At 34.3% G+C, this 23,147-nt stretch overlaps 1 protein-coding gene across 1 annotated transcript in view; it reads right to left on the bottom strand.

Annotated features, from left to right (window-relative positions):
* Positions 1-23,147, bottom strand: part of CDK17 (cyclin dependent kinase 17) — a 131,252-nt gene that overhangs the window by 2,896 nt on the left and 105,209 nt on the right. Inside the window, exons 6-15 of the mRNA XM_004381244.2 lie at positions 19,510-19,566; positions 18,303-18,417; positions 17,289-17,383; positions 16,980-17,042; positions 13,640-13,763; positions 7,403-7,523; positions 5,422-5,519; positions 4,203-4,308; positions 2,245-2,287; positions 1-87 (exon numbers count right to left, since the gene is read on the bottom strand). The exon at positions 1-87 is cut by the window's left edge and continues 1 nt beyond it. Coding sequence (XP_004381301.1) covers positions 1-87; positions 2,245-2,287; positions 4,203-4,308; positions 5,422-5,519; positions 7,403-7,523; positions 13,640-13,763; positions 16,980-17,042; positions 17,289-17,383; positions 18,303-18,417; positions 19,510-19,566 — 909 coding nt within the window. The remainder of the gene's footprint in view (positions 88-2,244; positions 2,288-4,202; positions 4,309-5,421; positions 5,520-7,402; positions 7,524-13,639; positions 13,764-16,979; positions 17,043-17,288; positions 17,384-18,302; positions 18,418-19,509; positions 19,567-23,147) is intronic.

The raw sequence follows: 23,147 nt of genomic DNA on the forward strand, positions 1-23,147 counted from the left end.
AGATAAGGTATGTATTCTTGGTCCCAGACTTCGAAAATACACATGTTTCATGGCCTCTTCTGCTGAAACCCTTTTCTTAGATTCATACTGCAAAAAGACAAAGAATTGCTTCATCCATTTTTCCTCTAATTAGTGTAAAGAGGGGCAAAAAGGTCAAATTGGCACTTAGAGCTACTGTTTTTTAATCCTGATTACTTAATGTGATGACTACTTTTCAAGCACCAATTTGGAGTACTCCAGATACACTCTAACTTGAGTTGCTATTCAGATTAAGTAGCAATAATTATATCAGAGTTCCAAATTTCCAAGTTAATGCTGAATCTTAACTAAATTTTAGATTCCTTATATTTTCTGAAGTGATGAAAAATTAAAATATATGATCTTCGGTGTTACTTTCCTTCAAGTAAACCAAAGGATTGGTGGAAATATACCCAATACCTTTATGTTGTTGCTGTTATTGTTGTGTGCTGTCAAGTCAATTCCGACTCATAGCAACCGTACGAGGACTGGGCAGTGTTTCAATCTGTTGTATATAGCTAGGGTGGCTATGAGTTGGAACCAACTCAACAGCACTTAATAACAACAACAGTGACACTATATGACAGGGTAGAACTGCCCCATATGCCTCCTCGGCTGTAATCTTTACAGAAGCAGATCACCAGGACTTTTCTCCCACAGAACCACTGGTGGGTTCAAACCATTGATCTCTCAGTTGGCAGCCCAGCACTTGACCACTGCACTATCAGGGCTCCTTTTATAGCAGACGTGAACTACCTATCCAATACCCATTTCCCTCTTTTTCCTTTATGATATAATCTAGATTTTTCAAGTTGTATATGCTTCCAGGAGTGCCTGGGTGGTGCACATGGTTAAGTGCTCAGCTACTAGCCAAAACATTGGTGGTACGAACACACCCAGAGGTGCCCAGGAGACAGAGCTGATGATCTGCTTCTGAAAGATCACACAGCCTTAAAAACTCTATGGAGCAGTTCTACTCTGCTTCATTATACTTTGCCAGAAGTCCACTTTTGTTAACAACTCTGAATCAAAGCTAGAATGAGCATAATGACAATGTCTATCATGAAATGGGAAACCCTGGTGGCGTAGTGGTTAAGAGCTATGGCTGCTAACGAAAAGATTGGCAGTTCAAATCCACCAGGTGCTCCCTGGAAACCCTATGGGGCAGTTCTACTCTGTCCTATAGGGTCACTATGAGTCGGAATCGACTCAAACGCAATGGGTTTTGTTTTGTTTTTGGTTATCATCAAATGGCATTTTCCTGCTTAGTTCCAATAAGATTAATGACTATTTCTAAGTACTACTGATTTCTTACATAGTAGTAGCAATGTGCTTGGCATTATAAGGAATAAATTAAAACATAGGCAAATAAAACATACACCTCCCTTCAAAAAATTCTGATCTAATTACAGGAGAAGACTACGGGGCTGTCATGAATCGAAATGGACTTAATGGCAACTAACAACAAAAACAAATGCTTCCAACTCCAACAGAATGATCATGAATCATGACTATTCTAAGAACAGGCTAATTATGACAATCCTGCTCCCCAATTCCCAAATTCTCTTATAATTATGTTGTAGTCAATTAAACTTTGGGAGAAGCCTTGCAGATAAAAAAGGACCAATGTGAATGGCACCACCCTTACCCTCCCCTCTTCTTCCTGATTTGAATGAAGATGTGAATGGTACTTACAGGTGCAACAGCCTATAACCCAGTATGTATATGGAAAAGAGCCCTGGTGGTGCAGTGGTTAAAAGCACTCGGCTGCTAACCAAAAGGTCGGCAGTTTAAACCCACCAGCCACTCTGCGGAAGAAAGATGTGGCAGTCTGCTTCTGTAAAGATTTACAGCCTTGGAAACCCTATAGGATTGCTATGAGTGAGAATCGATTCAACAGCAGTGGGTTTGTTGTTTTCTGTTTTCTTTTTTTTTAATATGGGAAACACACAGAACACGAATTTTGGAGAACATGGCCTTGATGTAGCTGGTCAATACAAGCAGCTGACTACCTCAGACTGTTCTAGGTCATGATAAACATTAAGAAATATTTTTTCATTTAAGCATGTGCCTTTAGTATGCCACATACTATCATAAATAGTATTATTTAACTGTCACAACAAATTTATGAGGGAGGTATTACTGACCCTGTTTCACAGATGCGGAAACTAAAGCTTAGAGAAGTTAACTGCCCATTTAACAATTACAAAATACGACGCAACTTACCTGAAGAAATTTTGTTATCAATTCAATTCCTTCAGAATCTAACCTAGAAACAACAAAAAACAAGTGGTAATTCATTCCCTTTTATCTTAGCTAATAGAAATCTTTTAGATAAAACTATTTTCTAAGCATTTCAATCCATAGTTACTCTTGTTGCTTTCAAATAGACTGAGATCTGTTTTATCATTAAAAGCTTACCTTGCTACTTGTTTAAGAAGAAACCACAAACAATTAGGCTTCAAGTTTTTAATACACAAGAGCAAATTAGATTACTAAAACTACCGGATTTTTTTTTTTAAATCACCATTCTGTCTCAAAACAAAGTAATCTTTCTAATAGGGAGGCTTAAGTAAACAGAATATTTTCATAGTGTTCCACTGAAGGCAAGAGTACAGAGGTATTCTTTTCCTACCATATATGTGAAAACATAGAGACAAGTGATCCCAGAACATATCAATGTGGTTCAAGATAAGCACAGAGACGAGTCATTCAACAAATTTTTACAGGGTGGTTTACCCAGCATTGGATACTAGAACGCATAAAGTTCGGTTTAAATATGCCACAATAACTTGATAAAAGTTAATCAGTAAGGGTTATAAAACCAATGATATAGCCAATAAAGACAGATAATTACAGTGATCAAATTAACATAATATGGAAGACTGGGGTTAGGGATTATTTTAATGAGATAATCTCTTGATCAGAAATCATACATTCTACCTTGCACTACCTTTCATTGGTAAAAGCACAATGATGAAAAGGAAATGTTTTCCCCGAGTACTCTCAGTGAGTACTGTAGATCCTGCAGCCTATATACTCTCCAGATTCTCCTAATCCTCTGCGGTTTGCCATTCTGGCACACATATACAGCTCCCTGGGCACAGTCAAGCTAGGTTTTAAGGTTATGGAGAATCTGCTTCAAAGAAGAGTTTCAACCTTCTACACTAAATGTTACAAACAGCAAACAATATATAAATGACAAAAATAGGATTTATGTTACTTGGGGGAGACACACAAAAAAATCCCAGCACATATTCTTCCTACGGAAGTCTAGTTAGAATGATATTAGTTGCTATAGCAACAATAAGAACATCAATCCACATAATTTAAAAATATTTTTGGTGTTGGAACTGTTTTCTGTTCTTCCCTACTTCAAGAATAAGCAAAAGTAGAGCAAATGTGTTATGTTGTGAGCAATGTGAATGGTTTTTGATTAAAACAGAGCATAGCCTTATTTGGTGTCTTAGTGCCTTCTTAATTTTTTTTAAAGGAAAGATGGAAAAATGTAGTCAAAGGAGTAAGTCCTTCTACGTTACTTACTAAAAATGTACTACATCCCGTAAGTAAAAATGTTCTGACTCAAATGTTAATGGGAGTCCATCTAGGGGTAGGTATCAGAAGCAACTTTAACTGATTAATAGTAATAGTTAATATTCAGGAGACTAAATTTTGCCGAGGGGTCACAAAGAGTTTATATTCTTCAAATACAAACTGTGTCATTAACATTAACCAAAATACTAATGGGTCATTTTGTGTCCAGGTCACGATTTTACTTATAACACTTCCCGTAGGTTTCTTAAGCCAATATAGAATAATTCTGTAAAAAGCAAACCAGAACTTTCATCTTGGTCTTCACGATACTGAGTAAAGCCATCAATCAATGTCTCTTCTTTCTGGGAAAAGTATCTACATAAACTCTGGAATTCTAATACATAAATTTATATTCATTTTATTTACAGCTAATTCTACTTTCATACTTCAGTGATTCATGATCACTGAATTAAAAAATTAATCTGACATAGGAAAGATTTTCAATTAAATTAGCACCGTAAGATATTTAAGAATTATGTGTGTATATTATATATTTTTTCCTGAATCCTACTTTGGTTAATGCTTCAAGATATTGAAAAGAACTATGTAGGTTTCCCCTCTTTCACTTAAATGGGAAAAAAAAATAATACCTAGGTGCATGGTTAATTAGAGGCTGTGGTTTATATTTTGGGAAGTTGTAGTTCTTGAACTCATCATCTGAAGAAACACCCGGCCAAGTTTCCTGAGATGGAGTTCCTGAATTTAAAAACAAACAATTTATATATTTATAAATATGTATAAGATTTTATATACATATAAATGTTATATATGCACATATATATAGACAGAAGTCACTAGAAAAGTGTCGTAGAGAACAATTTACATTTACTAGATGATTTAACTACTTCCACTGAAATTGGAATGAGAAAAATAGTAAACATATATGGATTTTATTGCACTGTGCAATGATGCCATAAAAATGATGGTGCCAGCAGTCCAGGGACAAGGACTAGAAGGCAGGAGAGGACAGGAAAGCTGGTGATAGAAAACCCAAGGTTGAGAAGGGACAGTGTTGATATGTCATGGGGTGGTTAACCATTGTCATAAGGCAATATGTGTACTAACTGTTTAATGAGAAACTATTTGTTCTGCAAACCTTCATCTAAGGTTCTAAAAAAAACAAAGAATTATCTATGTGAGATCAAACTGACAACAGTAACTCAAAAGGTTTGATGGGAAGCCTAGGGGGCAGTGAGTTGAAGATAATGGTGATAAAATAATTTGGAAAAGGATAGTGAGAATAGCAGCACAACTGGAAGAATGTAATCGATGTCACTGAATTGTACATGTAGAAATTTTTGAAATGGTGTATCTTTGGCTATGTATATTTTCAACAACAACAAAAAAACATCCCCCAAGGTGGAGAAGAGAGAGGGCTGACATGTCGTGGGGTTGTTAACCAGTGTCATAAAACAATATGTGTACTAACTGTTTAGTGAGAAACTGTTTGTTCTGTAAACCTTCACCTAAAGTACAACAAAAAAAAAAAAATGATGGTGCCTGGCCCTTTTCTATCCAGTTGACACCTAAGCTAGAAATATATTCTAATAATATGCGAAAGGCCAATCTTCAATAGTATTTTTCTTCTGTCTTCCATAAACTCTTTATTGCAAAAGTTGGACTTCAGTAAATGAAAAGAAGTTACCTAAAAGGTCAGTCTTTATAATAATTATGCTAACTATAATTCCTATAAATAACAGTTATTTACATGAGTCTCAGTATCAAATTTTTAAATATAATTTTTTAGAGATAAAGTATTATCTAGGCAGTCAATCGAAGGTGCAAAATCACTGGGAAAAGATTTGTTACCTAGCAGTCGGAAAATTAAGTGCAGTTCATCTTCCACAGTTGATCCTGGAAATAGCGGTCTTCCAGAAGCCATTTCAAAGAAAATGCAACCAACACCCCTTTAAAATATACCATGAGAGGGAAAAAAAAGATAAGTAATCATTTACACATTATGAAGTCCAAGAACCTTTTCCTTAAGATTGCCTCGCTGGAGAATTTTGTACAAGACTGCTAGTAAATCTCCTGCAGAGATTTTTCTGAACCAACTAAAATTAAATTGTTAACATTTATCCTATTTGTTTCAACTTTCATATTGCTATATCCATTTTTCCTACTTAAAATGTTCAGCTTTCCTCTGCATGATCCTTGTAGAGTAACATTAACAACAGCTAAAGACTGAATGCTTATTATGTGTTAAGAACTGTTTTTTAAGTGCTTTAATTATTATCTCATTGAATCCTTACATCAGCTATGATATGGATCATGGACTGGAAGGAGGCACAAGATAGGAAGGAGGAAAGCCAACTGAAGAGATTGTTATGACAATTTAGGAAATTACAGTGGCCTGAACTAATGTAGTGGGCAGTAGGGATAGAGAAAAGCAAACGATAACAAGATTTTTCATGTAGGAAGCAGAGACAGAACATGTAGGCACAGAGTGGATGTGTGTAACAGAAGCAAAAGAAAGGGATGGAGGCTAAGTGAATGGAAGCTGTCTTCTAGGAACTATGTGAATACAGTTAAGTTTAAGACACAGTCCTTCCATTAAAGGGCTCACAATACAGCAACTGTATATAAAATTTTACATGCTAAAATGTTACATAAAACAAGATTTTATATAATTGTTCAAGACAATAACAGAAGGAAGTGTATGACTGTATCAATACATGAAGAACACAGACAATAAATGCTACTGCAGGTCAGAGGAAGGAATTACCATCTGCGGCTAGGGTACATTCAGGAAAGGATTTATGAAGAGTTGTATATTGACGGTTACTAGGCACAAGGCACAGTTAGAAGAGCAGGGGAGGCACTCCAGATGGGTGGACTGGTGTGAACAAAAGAGCAATGGTGTGAAAGTCCAGATTATTTTTGAGTGACAGTGAGTAGCCCATTTGGCTAAAAGGGAATATTTGTGTAGAGGAATAGTCTGAATTAAATTGGAGACAATCAGTTTAGAGACAACTTATGGAGATATTCAAGCACCAGATTGAAGAACTGTACCTTGTTCTATAGGTAATGAATGAGGAGGCAACACAGGTATGTGAGTAGAGGAATGCCATGATCAAAGTGGTGTGTGAGAAAGATGGCTACCAATATTTTGATAATTATTTTTACATCAATTTATAGCAGGTAGATTTTGGTGAATATTAAATGGTGATAAAAAAAATTCCATTTTAGACATAAAGTGATAACTCGTGAGGAGTGTGCCTCTTAGCTCAAGCAGATACAACAGACTAAATGGGCAGCTTCTGTCCGGAGGTGAGATAGGAAGGCAGAGAGGGTTAGGAGCTGGTTGAATGGACATGCGGAATCAGGGGTGGAAAGGAAGAGTGTGCTGTCACAGTATGGGGAGAGCAATTAGGGTCACAGAACAATGTATGTGTAAATTTTTGTATGGGAAAAAATTTTTTTAAAAAATTGTTTTAAATTACTTTTACCAGACACTCTTCTAAGTGCTTTATATGTATTAGCTCATTTATCCACAGAACAGCCTCTGAAAAAGTTACTATATAAATAGTTACCATTCCTATTTCCTCAAATGAGGAAACTGAGGCACAGGTCAGCAATTTAAATAAGGTTATTGTATAGTTCTAAGTGGTAGGATTAGTATTTAAACCTAGATGATCTTACTCCCATGGCAGAACTCTTAATCATCACTTATACTCTAGCCCCTTAAAATAATACCTCCTTTAAAGTTAAGTATTTATTAGCATGCCCTGTATTAACAGCTACAGTTCTTTCAGAACTATACATGGTAATAACATCTGCATATATTTACCACATGTCAATCTGTGTTGAGTACTCTGAGGAACCGAGAAGCACATCAGGAGGCCGGTACCACAGTGTGACAACTTCATTTGAGTAGGTCTTTGTGGGAACTGACTTGGCCCTGGCTAGTCCTTCATAGAGAAAACAAAATAAAGATTTAAGAAACAGCTATAATGGACTTCCCAGCCCACATCTTCAGCATAACTGAAGACTAAGGAATGCCTGAGATGGCTACTAAGTAGTTTCAAGAAACTTCAAAATTATTTTTAGGAATTTTATTTTTGAGTATTCATGATCTTGGATCAGCAAATCCATACTAAATAATAATAATTCCTTAACAAAGACTATGCTTACTTTTATGCATTTGAATGCAGCTGGAACAGTGTCTGGATTAATCTAAATGTAAGACATTTTCCTTTTCTCCATCAATCATGATGCCAGAATCATTTCTTAGATGAACTTAAATTAACCCAAAATAGGACAATGATACTGAGATACATAATCTGATCTCTTACAGACATAAGCATTTATCAACTTTTAACCTGCTTCCAACTTTCATTTGCTATACCAAACCTGAAGTTATTGGTCCATGATCCTTTTGAGTTTTACTGACAAGTTTCTTACAGAAGTCAACGTAGAGAAAGTATCATGAGTCGGAATTGACTCGATGGCAACTAACATCATCCTTGGAATAAGTTTCAATTCTGGTTTTTACTCTTTTTTAGGCTTTAAGATATACTGATAATTCTTTTACAATAAGATGAACCTATTGCCTTTGGATATTATCAATTGCCATAAATGATGTAAGCCGTGTTATTCCTCTGCCAATTTAATATGGAATTCACAGTTTATCAAGAAAGAAAGGCTAGATAGAGCTTGCGACTTTATCTCTGGAGCCACTGGCATAATAGCTGTTTTTACTACATGTAAGCCTCCAATTCCTGGTCACCTGAGAAGAAGCAACTTTAAAAGGTAACTGAAGTAAGAAATATAAATTTATTTTAACACATATCTTATTTTGAATAACAAAGATGAAATCATTTTTAGGGCTGAAATTCCTGTTAAGTATAATTATGTATCTGATTAAAATATTAAATAAGAAAACCATCAGAAAAGTTTAATTCAATTCTGTTAAATCAGATATAGTCACACAAATGATACCAGAAACTTAAAGAATCAGGTAGTTTTCACATATCTTAGTTCAGTATTATGCCTAAGGAGTCTCTGCATAGTGCAAATGGTTAAATGCTCGACTACTAGCCAAAAGGTTGGCAGTTTAAATCCACTCACTGACGCGAAAGAGTAAAAGGACCTACAGACTGGGAAAAAATTGCTGACTATGACATCTCCGACAAGAGTTTAACACGTCAACAAGTGTTAACACCTCAACAACAAAAAGACAAACAACCCAATTAAAAAGTGGTCAAAGGATATGAACAGACACTACATTCAGGCAGCTAACAGACACGTGAAGAAACGCTTACGATCATTAGCCATTAGAGAAATGCCAATCAAAACTACAATGAGATATCATCTCATCCTGATATTACTGGCACTAATCAAAAAAACAGAAAATAACAAATGCTGGAGAGGTTGCGGGGAGATTAGAACTCTTATACACTGCTGGTGGGAATGTAAAATGGTACAACTATTTTGGAAAATGATACGGCACTTCCTTAAAAAGCTAGAAACAGAAATGCTGTATGATTCAGCAATTCCACTCCTAGGAATATATCCTAAAGAAATGAGAGCTGTCACATGAACAGACATATTCACATCCATGTTCACTGCAGTATTATTCACAATAGCAAAAAGATGGAAACGACCTAAGTGCCCATCAACAGATGAAAGGGTAAACAAGTTATGGTATATACACACTATGGAGTACTACACAATGATAAAGAACAATGATGAATCCAAGAAACATCTCACAACATGGATGAATCTGGAGGGCATTATGCTGAGTGAAATAAGTAAACCACAAAAAGACAAATAGTGTATGAGACCACTATTATAAAAACTCAAAAAAAAAGTTTACACACAGAAAGAAACAATCTTTGACGGTTATGAGGGAGGGAAAGAGTTGAGAGGGGAAATCACTAACTAGTTGGTAGGTAAGTGGTAACTTTGGTGAAGGGAAAGACAGCACACAATATAGGGGAAGTCAACACAACCTGATCAAGGCAAAGTCATAGAAGCTTCACAGACACATCCAAACTCCCTGAGAGACTGAGTTACTGGGTTGAGGGCTGCAGACAATCTAGGTCAATTGGCATAATAGTTCATAAAGAAAATGTTATACGTCCTACTTTAGTGAGTAGTGTCGGGGGTCTTAAAAGCTTACAAGTGGTCACCTAAGATGCATCTACTGGTCCCATACCGTCCGGAGCAAAGGGGAATGAAGAAAACCATAGACACATGAGAAATATTAGTCCAAAGAACTAATGAATCACATGAACCACAGCCTCCACCAGCTTGAGCCCAGAAGAACTAGATGGTGCCCAGCTACCACTACTGACTGCTCTGACAGGGATCACAATAGAGGGTCTGGAGCAAAGGAGAATGAAGAAAACCACAGACACAAGAGAAATATTAGTTCAAAGGACTAATGAATCACATGAACCACAGCCTCCACCAGCCTGAGCCCAGAAGAACTACATGGTGCCTGGCTACCACCACTGACTGCTCTGACAGGGATCACAACAGAGGGTCCCAGACAGAGTGGAAGAAAAAAGTAGAACAACATTCAAATTAAAAAAAAAAAAAAGACCAGACTTACTGCTCAGAGAGAGACTGAAGGAATCTGAGACTATGGCCCCTGGACACCCTTTTAACTAAGAACTGAAGTCATTCCCAAAGCTCCCCCTGTAGTCAAAGATTAGACAGGTCTATAAAACAAACACTAAACATGTGAAGAATGTACATTGTAGTTCAGTCACGTATACAAGACCAAATGGGCACATCTGTCCAAAAGCAAAGACGAGAAGGCAGGAAGGGACAGAAAACAGGTTGAATGGAAATGGGGAACTGGGATGGTGAAGCGGAGATTGTAAACTTTCACTTAAAGCACAATAAAAAGAAAAAAAAAAAAAAAAAGGATTCCAGCCTTGGAAACCCTATGGGGCAATTCTACTCTGTCCTATAGGGTTGCTATGAGTCAGTATCAACTCAATGGCAACCGGTTTGGTTTGGTTTTGGTATATGGAAGCTTAAAAGACAGCCACAAATTGCTTGTCCAATAGCCTAACAAGGCAAATTGCCAGTTAAAATTTCCTCAGCACTTATTCTCCTGCTACTGAGGGGTTCTGAAATAGGGTGTTTCCTCAAACATGTCCTGGTTCACAATTAGAATTTCAGTCCTGGCACGAAAGAAAATAAGCAATAATCTTTACCAAATCAAATTAATTAAATGTGATACGACATTATTATACAAGGCATTTTCTATTATTAATGAAAATATCTATTTTAGTAGTTCCTCGTATACAAATTATTTTCTATTATTAATGAAAATGTCTGTCTATATAAGTAGTATCTAGATCTCTGAATTTCACCAATCATGGGAGAAACAGAATTTTCATAAGGTTCCAAGAACAATCTACAGTATAAATAATGAGTTACAGGACCCTCCCTTACTTGCATCTGTAAGAACATTTACTGTGCAACCAATAAAAAATAAATATAGGAATAGAAACAAAGTTGATTATACGATCTTATAAAATAATCAGAATTTCTTGGTGGCCTGTGGGAAGATAAAATTTGCTTGGCTTGCTTTGTTGAGGTTAGAAGCAAAATTTAAAGCACTCCAAGTATTCTCCAATAAAAGTAGATTTTCTGATGGTCCTTGACATTCTTTTTGCATTTCTAATAGCCATGTGGGGTCTTTCTATCACTGCCATTCAGTTTGGGATTAAGGAACAAGGAGTAGTAAATGCAGCTTGTCCAACATTAAAAAAAGGAGAGAAAATAACAATTATAAGGGAAATAATTACATAAACTATGCCTGAGAAGAGACTGTATAACCTATATAAACATATGCAAGTAACTTGTAAGTTTTTGTTTAAACACCTATTTCTTTTAAAGGAAGGAAATACAAATAAACAACCTTACCTTTCAAACAAACATAAGTATTAAATGAGCAAAAATATAGGAATTTCTAGGACAAACTCACTGTTTAATATTCTTAATCTGTTGCTAACGAAGTAATACCCAAAACTTTCACATTTATCAAATTTAATGAAATACTCCAAAACTAAAACTACCATAATCACTTATGGAAATTTATAAATGCTAAATATGGAAATGATGAAAGCATGGGCTTTTTAAAACTAAGTTCTATTAGAGTATTCAAACTTTCAAATGTAAAATATAAAAAATTCAAAGTTCTTATAAATATTCTTTGTCAGGCTTCCAATCATATAATCCATATGATTCAGTAGAAAGTAAAATCCTTTAGATCTTATTCAGCATGAGACAATCACTAAATCTTCCTAGAAGCAAAAAGAACATGCAATGTCATCTTACTTTCTAATCTCTCAAAATCTGATTAGCTGAAGAGATACACATAAACAGCTGACAATTAAATTATTGTGCATACAGACAGAGTCATGATGATAGGCATAGTAAGGGAATCCTTTTCAGTAGTGGCTTCTAAACTTTTTGGTCTCAGGACCCTTTTACACTCTTAAAAATTATTGAGACCCCAAAGAGGTTTTGTCTATGTGGATTACATTTACTGATATTTGCCATATTAGAAATTAAAACAGAGAAAAAACTATTTACTCATTAAAAACATCATTCATTACATGTTAGCATGAATAACATTTTTTATGAAAAATATTTTATCCAAAACAAAAATTAGTAAAAAGAATGGCATTGTTTTACATTTTTGCAAAATTCTTTAATGTTATCTAGCTTAATAGAAAACAGCTAGATTGTCATTATCTGTTTCTGCATTCAACCTGTTGTGATATATAGCTCTGGGTGAAGTAAATGAAGAAAATCAGACCTCCACAGATACGAAGTTGTAAAGAGGACAAGCATTTTAATAGCCTTTTCTTATAACTGTAGATATTCCTCTTTGATACTACTTCAGATTTTGAAAAGAATTAATTTCTTAAATGTTATGTGGTGACTGAAACTGTATCAGTGTACTTTTTGTACTGTTTCATTAAAATCCTTTGGTCTATCTTGCACTTTGAATGGATCTTTTACCCATGCATGATTTTGCAATATCATGCATTTGTCATTTGAAAATATTAGTTCCCAGATTTATGCAGATCTTCCAAATGTTTATATATTTCTTTAGCATATTAACACAATCACATTTGTGTATCACCACTGATCTAGTGAGAAAAGTTAAGTGTTGGGAAGCTAACAAGCTCAAGTGATAGATCCAAATTTCCAAAATCTAATTTTTGCTTGAGAACTGAAATTTTATTATTGGAAAGAAATACTTTCAGTTGTTTTCCTTGAAATGACAGGCTCACTTCATTCATTTTCAAGAAAATGCCTGCTAAGTACCCTAGTCTGAGTAACCACAGCTTGTTGGTCATTTTTTTTTCCCCGAGTAAAAATGATGTATCATGAAAAATAAAAAAGGGCTGGTTCAGCTTCCACTCAAATAAGCACACCAGCACTTTTTCTTGAGATAACCACAGTACTTCTGTGTGCCGCAATGTGTCATGGATCTTCCCATTTCATCACACAGAATACTAAAAAGACTCAGGGATGGAGATTTGATAAAATTAACAAATTGTACTGCTTCATCAAGAACTTTTTAAGCGTAACCAGCACTTTATTCCGACAAGTATAGAGTGGTGAAGAATACAATAACTACGAAGTCCAGCTTGGTGTCACTGCCTGGAGTTCTACTACAGCACCAGGAGCTTTACCCCTTATTGCTTCTGAATAATCAGTGCAAATATTAACACAGTAAAAAAGAGAAATAACATCTTAGTATAAGTATGATAATATATTTTACCTTGGAGATCCCCTGAGAGGATCTCAAGACCCCTAGAGGTCTATGGACCACACTCTGAGAACCAGTAGCTTTTTGTATTTGCCACTAAGAAGAAGCTTATGATCACAAACATAACTCACCCACAAAGGTTCTGTCAAATATCTTACTCTGTGGGCTACAGAGAAAATTTCTAAATGCACATAAAAGTGATGACACACTGTGACAACAGTTGTTTTATAAAACTTAATCACCCTGAAAGTATTTACAAATATCTCACACATTCCATACCAAAATCTGCTAGCTTTAATTCTCCTTTTTCATTAATGAGGAGGTTCTGTGGTTTCAAGTCTCGGTGCAACACCTTTCTTCTGTGGCAATATGCCAAACCACGTAAAATTTGGTATAAAAATAGCTATAAGAAAGAAATAAATAGAAATTAGTCTTACAAATAATGAGACATACTTTGGTATAAGCATAAGTTATGGTAGGCAAAAAAGTAACTGGCCTAGAATAGTAAAAGAAGAAAAATAACCACACCCTTAGGTACAAAGCCTTTTCTTTATATAATTGTTATCTGAATTTTACGATTTATTATTCTATTTAAAGTATGAATAAGGAAGACTGAAGAAGAATTGATGCCTTTGAATTATGGTGTTGGCGAACAATATTGACTATACCATGGACTGCCAAAAGAACAAACCAATCTGTCCTGGAAGAAGTACAGCCAGAATGTTCCTTAGAAGCAAGGATGGTGAGAGTATGTCTCATGTACTTTGGACATGTTAGCAGGAGGAATCGGCCCCTGGAGAAGGACATAAAGCTTGGCAGAGAGTCAGCGAAAAAGAGGAAGACCCTCAATGAGATGGACTGACACAGTGGCTGCAACAATGGGCTCAAGCATAAAAACGATTGTGAGAATGATGCAGGACCAAGCAGTGTTCCATTCTATTGTCACGCAGCGTTGCTATAAGTCAGAACTGACTTGACAGCACCTAACAACAACATATGAAGCATCTGCCCCTTTTTTAAGTCTTAGGCATCTGCCCCTTTTTTAAGTCTTAACGGTATCTATTTGTAGAGTTAAATGAAACTTTGTCTTAGCAGTAATGGTTCATTTGTTACAGAAAGTAATTCAAAATAAACATATCCTCATAAACTTATGGGGCTCTAGGGTTTATAGTTTGCTTATGAAATTCTGGCAAAATAAAAAAACCGCAAAAAAAAAAAAAAGAAAAAATCTGGGCAGTGTCTTTAAAATAAGGCATCAGAATAGGTGGTTTTATGAAAACTCTGAGGTGTTAAAGAGAATGGTGGTATATAGCTCTGGCAAATTATGTCCTATAAAAATAACCTAAACCAGCCTAGGACACTCACCTCCTGGGTACTTTATTTCAGTGCCTCCTACTCAGCCTTCAAATCTGCTATGATTCAGAAAAGGGGATTAGCACTGACTCTCTGAGGGAAGCAAGTCCTGTAAAACTAGTGGTAGGTTTTTGTTGTAGGTTTTGGCGGAAAGAGGGATGTGGAATGCAAAAAATCTTTTGATTCTTTGGGCCTAACAGAAAAGAATCTCAAGTGCAGAGGATTCAAGAGTGTACCTTCAGTTTACTTGATGAAAAACAGAGCATCAGCACACTGAGGACAAGCCAGGGCAGCAGTTGAAAAAGATGTCTGAATGAATTCTAAAGCAGCAGAGTTTCTATACTCTACATATCTGTGTGTTCTGAAAATTCTAAAATTACTCTTTACTCTATATTCCTATTGCCTTTTATGTTTGGAAGAGCCCTGGTGACACAGCGGTTAAGAGCTCAGCTGCTAATCAAAAGGTTGGCAGTTCTAATCCATCAGCCGCTGCCTGGAAACCCTACGGGGCAGTTCTACTCTGTCCTATACAGTTGCTGTGAGTCGAAATCAACTTGATGGCAACGGGTTTTCAGTTTTTTTATGTCTGGAAAGTACAAGGGTCATTTAAACATATGAACAATAAAATGCTTTCCAACTTAAGTTAGCCATGTAGACCTGGCTTAAAAGATACAAACTTCTCAAACTATGATAATTAAGGTCTTTCCAAATTACTGCTAATATGAAAGGAAAAGCAAAAATCACAAACAGAAATATATACAAATGAGATTCATAGCACCTTGCAAAATGAAAAAATGATTAAAACAATTCTTAAAGAAGGTATATGTAAATAAATTTACATTGAGAGTCCTATTTAAAAACTCTTAGCAATGTGTACTTATGTTGTGAGCTGTCTTTTAGTAACATACACTGGCTCTCCTTTGTATCTATCAAACTTACTATTTTAATAAAGTATATACATACATACATACATATATATATATATATATATATATGTTTAAAGTTACTATCTACAGAATTGGAAATGTCTCAAACACTCAGCTACAATAGACTATTTCCAGAATAGGTTCTCATAAACTGTTGACTGAGTTTAGATGAATAAATTTTTGCTAAATTTGGAGTATATCAGTCAGATCAAAGACATCTACTGCAAGAAAACAACTATATCCAATGCTTTTACTCAATTAATTATTTTGGGCTTCATCTCACACTAATACCATACCAAACTTTTCTGCTGCCCTTATTCATTAGATTAACATCTTGAAAAGTTGTTTTGTTGTTGCTGTTGTTTTTTCAATTAAATAAACTTTTAAATATATCAGAGGAGTTTGCCATTTAAAGAAGGCCTTTTGCAGAACACACTCATCATTTTTACTTAAACATCTGAATTTTGGTATCATAGACTTTTTTTTTTTTTAAAGCAGAATACACTTGTATTCTGTACGAAAGAGAATCAGCGTTATAACATGAACCAAAACCCAAAAAATCCATTGCTGTCAAGTCAATTCCGACTTACAGCAACCCTACAGGACAGAGTAGAACTGTCCCACAAGGTTTCCAAGGAGCGCCTGGTGAATTTGAACTCCCACCTTTTGGCGAGCAGTCGAACTCTTAACCCCTATGCTACCAGGGCTCCTATAACGTAAAAGGAGATGTCAAAAGTAGCTTTTTTTTCCCGCCCACTACAAAAGGGTTTTATTACATAAAGATCTCTCAGAGTGCCTGCAGTATTTTTATTACATCATTAAATAGTTTCAACAGAAGATGAGGACTTTAGAAATTTATATTTTAGTGACTTTCTTAAAGCTTAGAAAGTGATTTAAGAAATCTAAAGTCTATGAAAAGTCCAATTCATTTTTTTAAATAAATGAATATTTATGACAGAAACTGCTTACTGAACCATAGTATCCATTCTCCTTTCTTTCTGTGAGTACCATAACCTTCCAGGCTTCAGGCGGCCACACAACTAGCCTCAGCAGGAGACCAGGTTTCTGAGAGCTCTTGCCTTTAAGCATGGCTGCATCATTAAGTCAAAATGTGACTGGAAGTTCAAAGTAGTTTTTAAAAGACGTTTAATGGGAAGCAGTTCTACGAAAAGGTCTAATCCTAAGAAATGCTATAGTGTAGTAAGTAGAGGTTCTGAGTAAATATGTTCAGAGGACAGTAGCCTATTTAAAATGCCACACAGAAAATTCTGAAACAGAATAGTTACGAAGCCAGTAGATTTCATTATGTAGTATTTGTCTAAGCTTTAAATAAAACATACCTTTACATTGTGCATACTCATGATATTTCCACAGTCATCCATGTACTGTTTTAGGTCTTTATCCTTAAAAAAAAACAGCACTTCATTATGTGATACATAATTTTCAGAATGCACGGCACAGTCAATTAATCGTATATAAATTTTAAAAATAAGTTGCTTTTCAAGGAAAGATACTGGATGCACCACAAAACAAAATTTAATAAATACCAACAATTAAACAATAATGTCTCCGGGGCTCTTACGAAGTCCAATTTCTTACTATAATTTTTAAAGCAAAATTAAATATTGTTTTTTTAATTAAATGCTTACCAGATACTCAAAGACCAAAGTCAAAGATTTATCTGTGTGAACAATGTCATGTAACGTAACTATATTTGCATGTTTTAGATCCTTTAACAGTGAAACTGCAAAACAGAAAAGAAAGTCAATTATTTGGTCTGTGTAGTAGCCAGTCTTTGTAAAAACCTGAAGTAAATTTACCACATGATCTGACTAAGTTTACGATTCTCTTGACTTTAAATCAGTAATTCACTAGGGAGATTGGTAGTAGAAATTTTAATAGAATCAAGCTTAACAATCTTTTTTTTAATGGTTCTCGGTTTGATACTGTAATACTTAAAATTGTCCCCAGTATTGTAATACTACTCTCCATATTATCTTCTGCTTTTTCTTAAATGTTAACTTTTGGGATTCATTTGGATATAAAGTGCCAAGTACTCCACTGCCCCAAATTGCTAACCAGTTGCCTCAAACCATTTTCTGAATATTCCATCTTTTCTTTATAAAATAGTATCATGATATAAATATATTAACATATTGTATATATAAATTTATAGCTAGTTTTCCCATGCACCAATATATAATAACATTTCCCTATGGCAAATATTTATATAGGAAAATGATTTTTAATGACTTCACAGTATTTCATTATAAACTATACAATATAGTTTAATCCCTTTCTGTTGGACATTTCAGTTTTAGAAAGTAACCTTTTTTTTTAAGTCTAAATTTATCTTCCACTCAACTATTATTTTTATATCTAAGCTCTTTTTCTGGAGCCCCGGTGGTGTAGTGGTTAAGAACTCGGCTGCTTACCAAAAGGCTGGCAGTTCGAATTCACCAGGCGCTCCTTGGAAACCCTGTGGGGCAGTTCTACTCTGTCCTATACAGTTGCTACGAGTTGGAATCGACTCAACGGCAATGGGTTTTGGTTTAGAAGCTCTTTTTACTTCCAAAAAATGAACTCTTATTATCCAGCTTTGGTTTTAAAATGTTCTAGATAAATTTCATAATACATTTTTCTCATGAAAGAACAAATTATACCTTCTCTAATAGCTGTGCAGGGTGCACCCTCTTCATGTTCCAAACGGATCTCTTTTAATGCCACCAAGTTCTCTGTCAATTTACTTCTGCCTTTATATACAGTTGCATATGTACCCTATAAAACATATTTTTGAAAGACACATCAAAAGCATCATGAGTGTCCACCTATACAATCTAGACAATAGAAAACTGTAACTGAATTTCTAATTTCTAAGCATATGTTAAATTCCATCTTGCAAAGAAAACTCCACAATTACCAATCTTGATTTTTCTAGAGCCAAAGGGATTTTCAGTTCTGTGTGCACAGCTTCCACACTCTTATAGCCCTACAGAGTGTCTCAAAAGTATGGAAACATAAGGAGAATATTTAATTTACTTTTTGTACTTTATTTTAGATTAATGACTGGATCAACAGCTTTAAGTACAAAGATGTTTTACCTGCAATGGTGTGTGGAGATTGAAGAAAAATTGAGTATATTGAGTATATTATTTGAAAATTGAAAATGTAACTAACATATTGTTAAATTATAAAAATTTCACCAAAGTTTCCAGACATTTCAGAATCTTTCTACATTAAATCTCCACTAAAAAACAAACATATTCTATAGTAGGTGTCTTCTGTCTTTGCCAAGTTAGCCCTCAAATTCCCTCAAGGCTTCCCTACTAACTCTATGATAAATTTTTTTACCCTTTCTCACCCTGGGATGTAAGCTTTTTCAAAATTAGTCAGTACTAGTGTAAGTTCAAGGAAACCAAGGCATTATCAGCCAAGAATTTCCCTGACCTTCAGTGAGATATGTTTTTATTCTTAAAGATAGTACTTTGATATTTCACAGATTTGAACTCATGCTATTTTCTATATGACAGCACAGACAGCAGACTCCCGGGAGGCTAACTAACAAATAGATGCCTGTTTTGTTACCAAGAAGGCACAGTACTGCTTCGTGCTTCCATAAAAGAATACAAGCTTATTTAAAAAACAAACACAAAAAAACACTCATTTCCTCTCAAACTGATGGAATAACTTCAAGAATTGCAGGGCTTTTTCCCTTCTATCTGTTGCCTTCTCAGAACAAGATATAATCTTTCAGAAAATAGTGATTTTTTTTTTTCCTAGGTTGGCAAAAATTGTGGATTAATAGAGGGATTTACGTAAGGAACAAGAAAAAAAATGTGTGCTATATTTTTGAAAAAAGGATTTACTTACCTCTCCAAGCTTTTCCAATTTGATGTAGGTTTCCATTTTCCCAAACCCAATTTCTGACTATAATGAAAGCAAACAATTATAAACTTAGTGTTATTCTTAAAATTTCAGTGAACCTTTTCTCAACTTCTGAAACTATGCTGCTCTAAAGAGTATCTCAGAATAGAAAAATCTGATGATAACCAAACTGTTGAACCACTTTCAAGTTTTAAAATATACTCTAAGTTGGAACATTCAAAGGTTCAAAAACATCAGAGTTCCCAACTAAAATTATCGAACTATCCTCTATATAGACATCAGTTAACATTCCATTATGAAAACCTTTTTGTTTTATCTTAAGGCCTTGAAATTTTAAGATATCACAGCATTTTAAGATACTAAAGAATCTTGGAAAATTTTCTTTTCAACAAAACTGCAAAATAATTTTCCTACACATTATCATTCACCAGCTTCTCAGTTCCTAAGAAGATCTGTAAGCCATAAAATACTATTTTTTTTCTAGGTTTTCCAACCAAAATATAATTTAAAAAACAAATGAAAATCACACTCTGCTATGTATCAGGAAACAGCGGACATGGAAGAAGCAATATGTTTAATTTTTGTCATCTTCCAACCCCCCAAAAAAAGTGCTTTAAAAGTGAGTTCTCAAATCCATTGCTTTTTAACCTTGAACTTGCTTGCCTATTTTGTATGGAGTCAATGAATGAGGCAAATATGTAATACACTAAATATGTAATAAAAACCCAATATTTAAAAACTAAAATAGCAAAACAAGCAAACAAAGAACAAAAGCATAAACAATTTAGGAATAAAGAAAAAAACAAATACAGATGGACAGTTAGGGACTGAGAAAGCACATTGAGAAAAAAAAGGTAAACAAATAGAAAAAGAACATAATTTTCTTAATGTCCAAAGTTGAACAGCCAAGAGTGGCAGAGGCTCCTCAGAAGAAATTGTTCTTATCCTTTTGTTACAAAGATACATATCATATTAAAAGTCACATGGAAAACTGCATGTCAAACAAAATCATTCCATTTTGGTAAGCTAAAAAAAAACTCTGGTCACAGGTGGTATTATTGAATGACTGGAAAAGTGTTGCTTTTTATAATTTTTTTCTATACGTGAAAGGTTTCTTTTTCCCCCTATATGTGAAGGGTTTCTTCCATAAAATTTTATATAAAAAAAATTAAGTTTTAAAACTATCACACACCATCCACTCATGTATCTTCCTGTATATGACTCAAAGATATTAATTAAGTATCTGATTTCTGTTATCAACAACTATGCCAAATAACATTTCCAAATACAAATGAAGTTTATATTGTAGTATTGAAAATGTGGAGAACAGTCCACTTTCTGGTACCAGACAGACTGATTCGGAATAACCTTTTAGTTTATGTATGTTTTGTATAGTCCATTTACACATGGTCTTAAATAACAGGTACTTTAAAAACGGTAACTGCCAAGGTCATAGGAACTATAATAGAATGTGTTTATTTTCTTATACTATCTCTGGAATTCAGGTTCTTAAATTTATAAATCTGGAACAACTGCAATTTTGTCATGAATGTTAAGCCTTGTGGAGAAAAAAAAACTATAGTGAAAATAAATGGAAACCAGTATGAACAAAACTAAAATCCCTTAAAAATATATAAAATTGTCATCATCTATAACATTGAGAAGCACATGAAAATATGACTGTAAGTTAGAAATTTCTTCTTCTTACGATAAGGAAATTTTCTTATTCATCTTTTTATCTTAAATGAATGAATACTAGTATGTCCATAAAATATCAAATACACTTTATTCCAATCGTGACTATGATAAAATGCTGAGGATTGCTTTAAAGAGTATGTAAATGGACTACAAACTGAAGACTGTAAAGACAAAAATGTTATAGACATTATCATATCATATAAAGTATATAAGGGATAAAGTGTATCAGGGATGTACCATTTAACATTACAAACCTGATCTCTAAAGAATGAAATTTAGTGACATCATTAGAATATGCTAAAAGTCTGTTTTATTTAAAAAAAAAGTAAATATTGACTATAATTATGAGGCTGAATTTAAATTTGAATAATAGGTTAATAAAGTAAACAGCACAAATGAATTCTACCCATGCAGGCAGGCAGAGAATTCAGACAAAAGGCACAGCTATACTAGTGAACTATCTGTCAGAACCTAATTCAAAGAGTAAAATGCACTCACCCTAGCCCCCATTTTAATAATTTCCAACTTTAAGGATTTAATAATTACATCCAAACATTACTTACTGGATCTTTAAATACTTTTTTTTTTTTTTTTAGAAAATTTTGCTTGCATTTTTATCTGGTGAACATGACAAGATTAACAATAGATATAATGACTAGCTTGTTGACATGCTCTCCTACAGAAATTATTCAGAGGACAAAGGACAAAGCTCATTTATTCAACATTTACCAAGCACAAGCTAGGTGCTAAGGATACAGTAAAGACGACAGACAAGATTCCTGCTTTTATGAGTTCAGAATCTACACTGAGTTCTATCTTAGATTATTTTAGAATTTTTTTTTTAAAGTTTAAAAGTTTATAAAAAGAGAAGTAATAGTTAAAGAAATGGCACAATAAGCTTGATATTTTAATATAAGATAAAAAGCCCTTTAATCTAATCTAATTCTGCTTTCTAGACAAATGAAGATGATTTTTTTCTGATACTTCAGTGTTTCAAGAGAATACTTTGCTTATTGGAAGCTCCAAGCAAGTTTCTGTTCAGATGGCTCTCTTACAGCATAAGCTGATACAAAAAAAAAAAAAAAAAAAATTAAATTCCGCAACTTATAACAGCCTTTCTATAATTCAATATAATTTGTAACGGTGTCAAGAATTATGGGAGATTTCTTTATTTCTTTGGATCTGACAAGATAATCACTACTGCAATTGTAAAGATGTACTAACATGCTGGCAATGCAGTTTTAATTAAGCGTCAAAGCAAATGAAGTATGTGTACAAGTTCCACATATGCCATTCTAAGAGTGTGTGTGTATAAGAAAGACCAGGGGGAAAAGGAAGGTTTTTTGAAACACAATTTCCCTCCCCGTGAGATTTACCAAATTCTTACTGTTACTGATAGACATGTGTTTCTTTCTCTTCAATTATGTGGGAATAGAAAAGATATTGAGAACCTTTATTCTACTTATTTTTTTTTAAATCTTATAAAAATTGCTGTTAGCATTATCATGAAACTCCCTGTACATAATAAGCCAAAGACAAATTACTAAATTGTGGTTGGATTCTGAACCTGACTTCCACACTCCTTAATGCATTTATTATTTCTTAGAGACATGAGGACTTGATACCCTCTTCTCGCACCTACTCCTAGAAATAAGAAAGGAATACATATGATCTATATTGGGTAAATCTGATGCCAAAGATCTCTTAAAAGTGTTAAAAAGCAAAGATGTCAGTTTGAGGACTAAGGTGCGCCTGACCCAAGCCATGGTATTTTCAACAGCCTCACATGCATGTGAAAGCTGGAAAATGAATAAAGAAGACCAAAGAAGAATTGATGCATTTGAATTACAGTGTTGGCAAAGAATATTGCCTATACCATGGACTGCCAGAAGAACAAACAAATCAATCTTGAAAGAAGTACAGCC

Source organism: Trichechus manatus, unplaced genomic scaffold, assembly GCF_000243295.1.
Source record: "Trichechus manatus latirostris isolate Lorelei unplaced genomic scaffold, TriManLat1.0 scaffold00081, whole genome shotgun sequence".
NCBI classification, from domain to species: domain Eukaryota; kingdom Metazoa; phylum Chordata; class Mammalia; order Sirenia; family Trichechidae; genus Trichechus; species Trichechus manatus.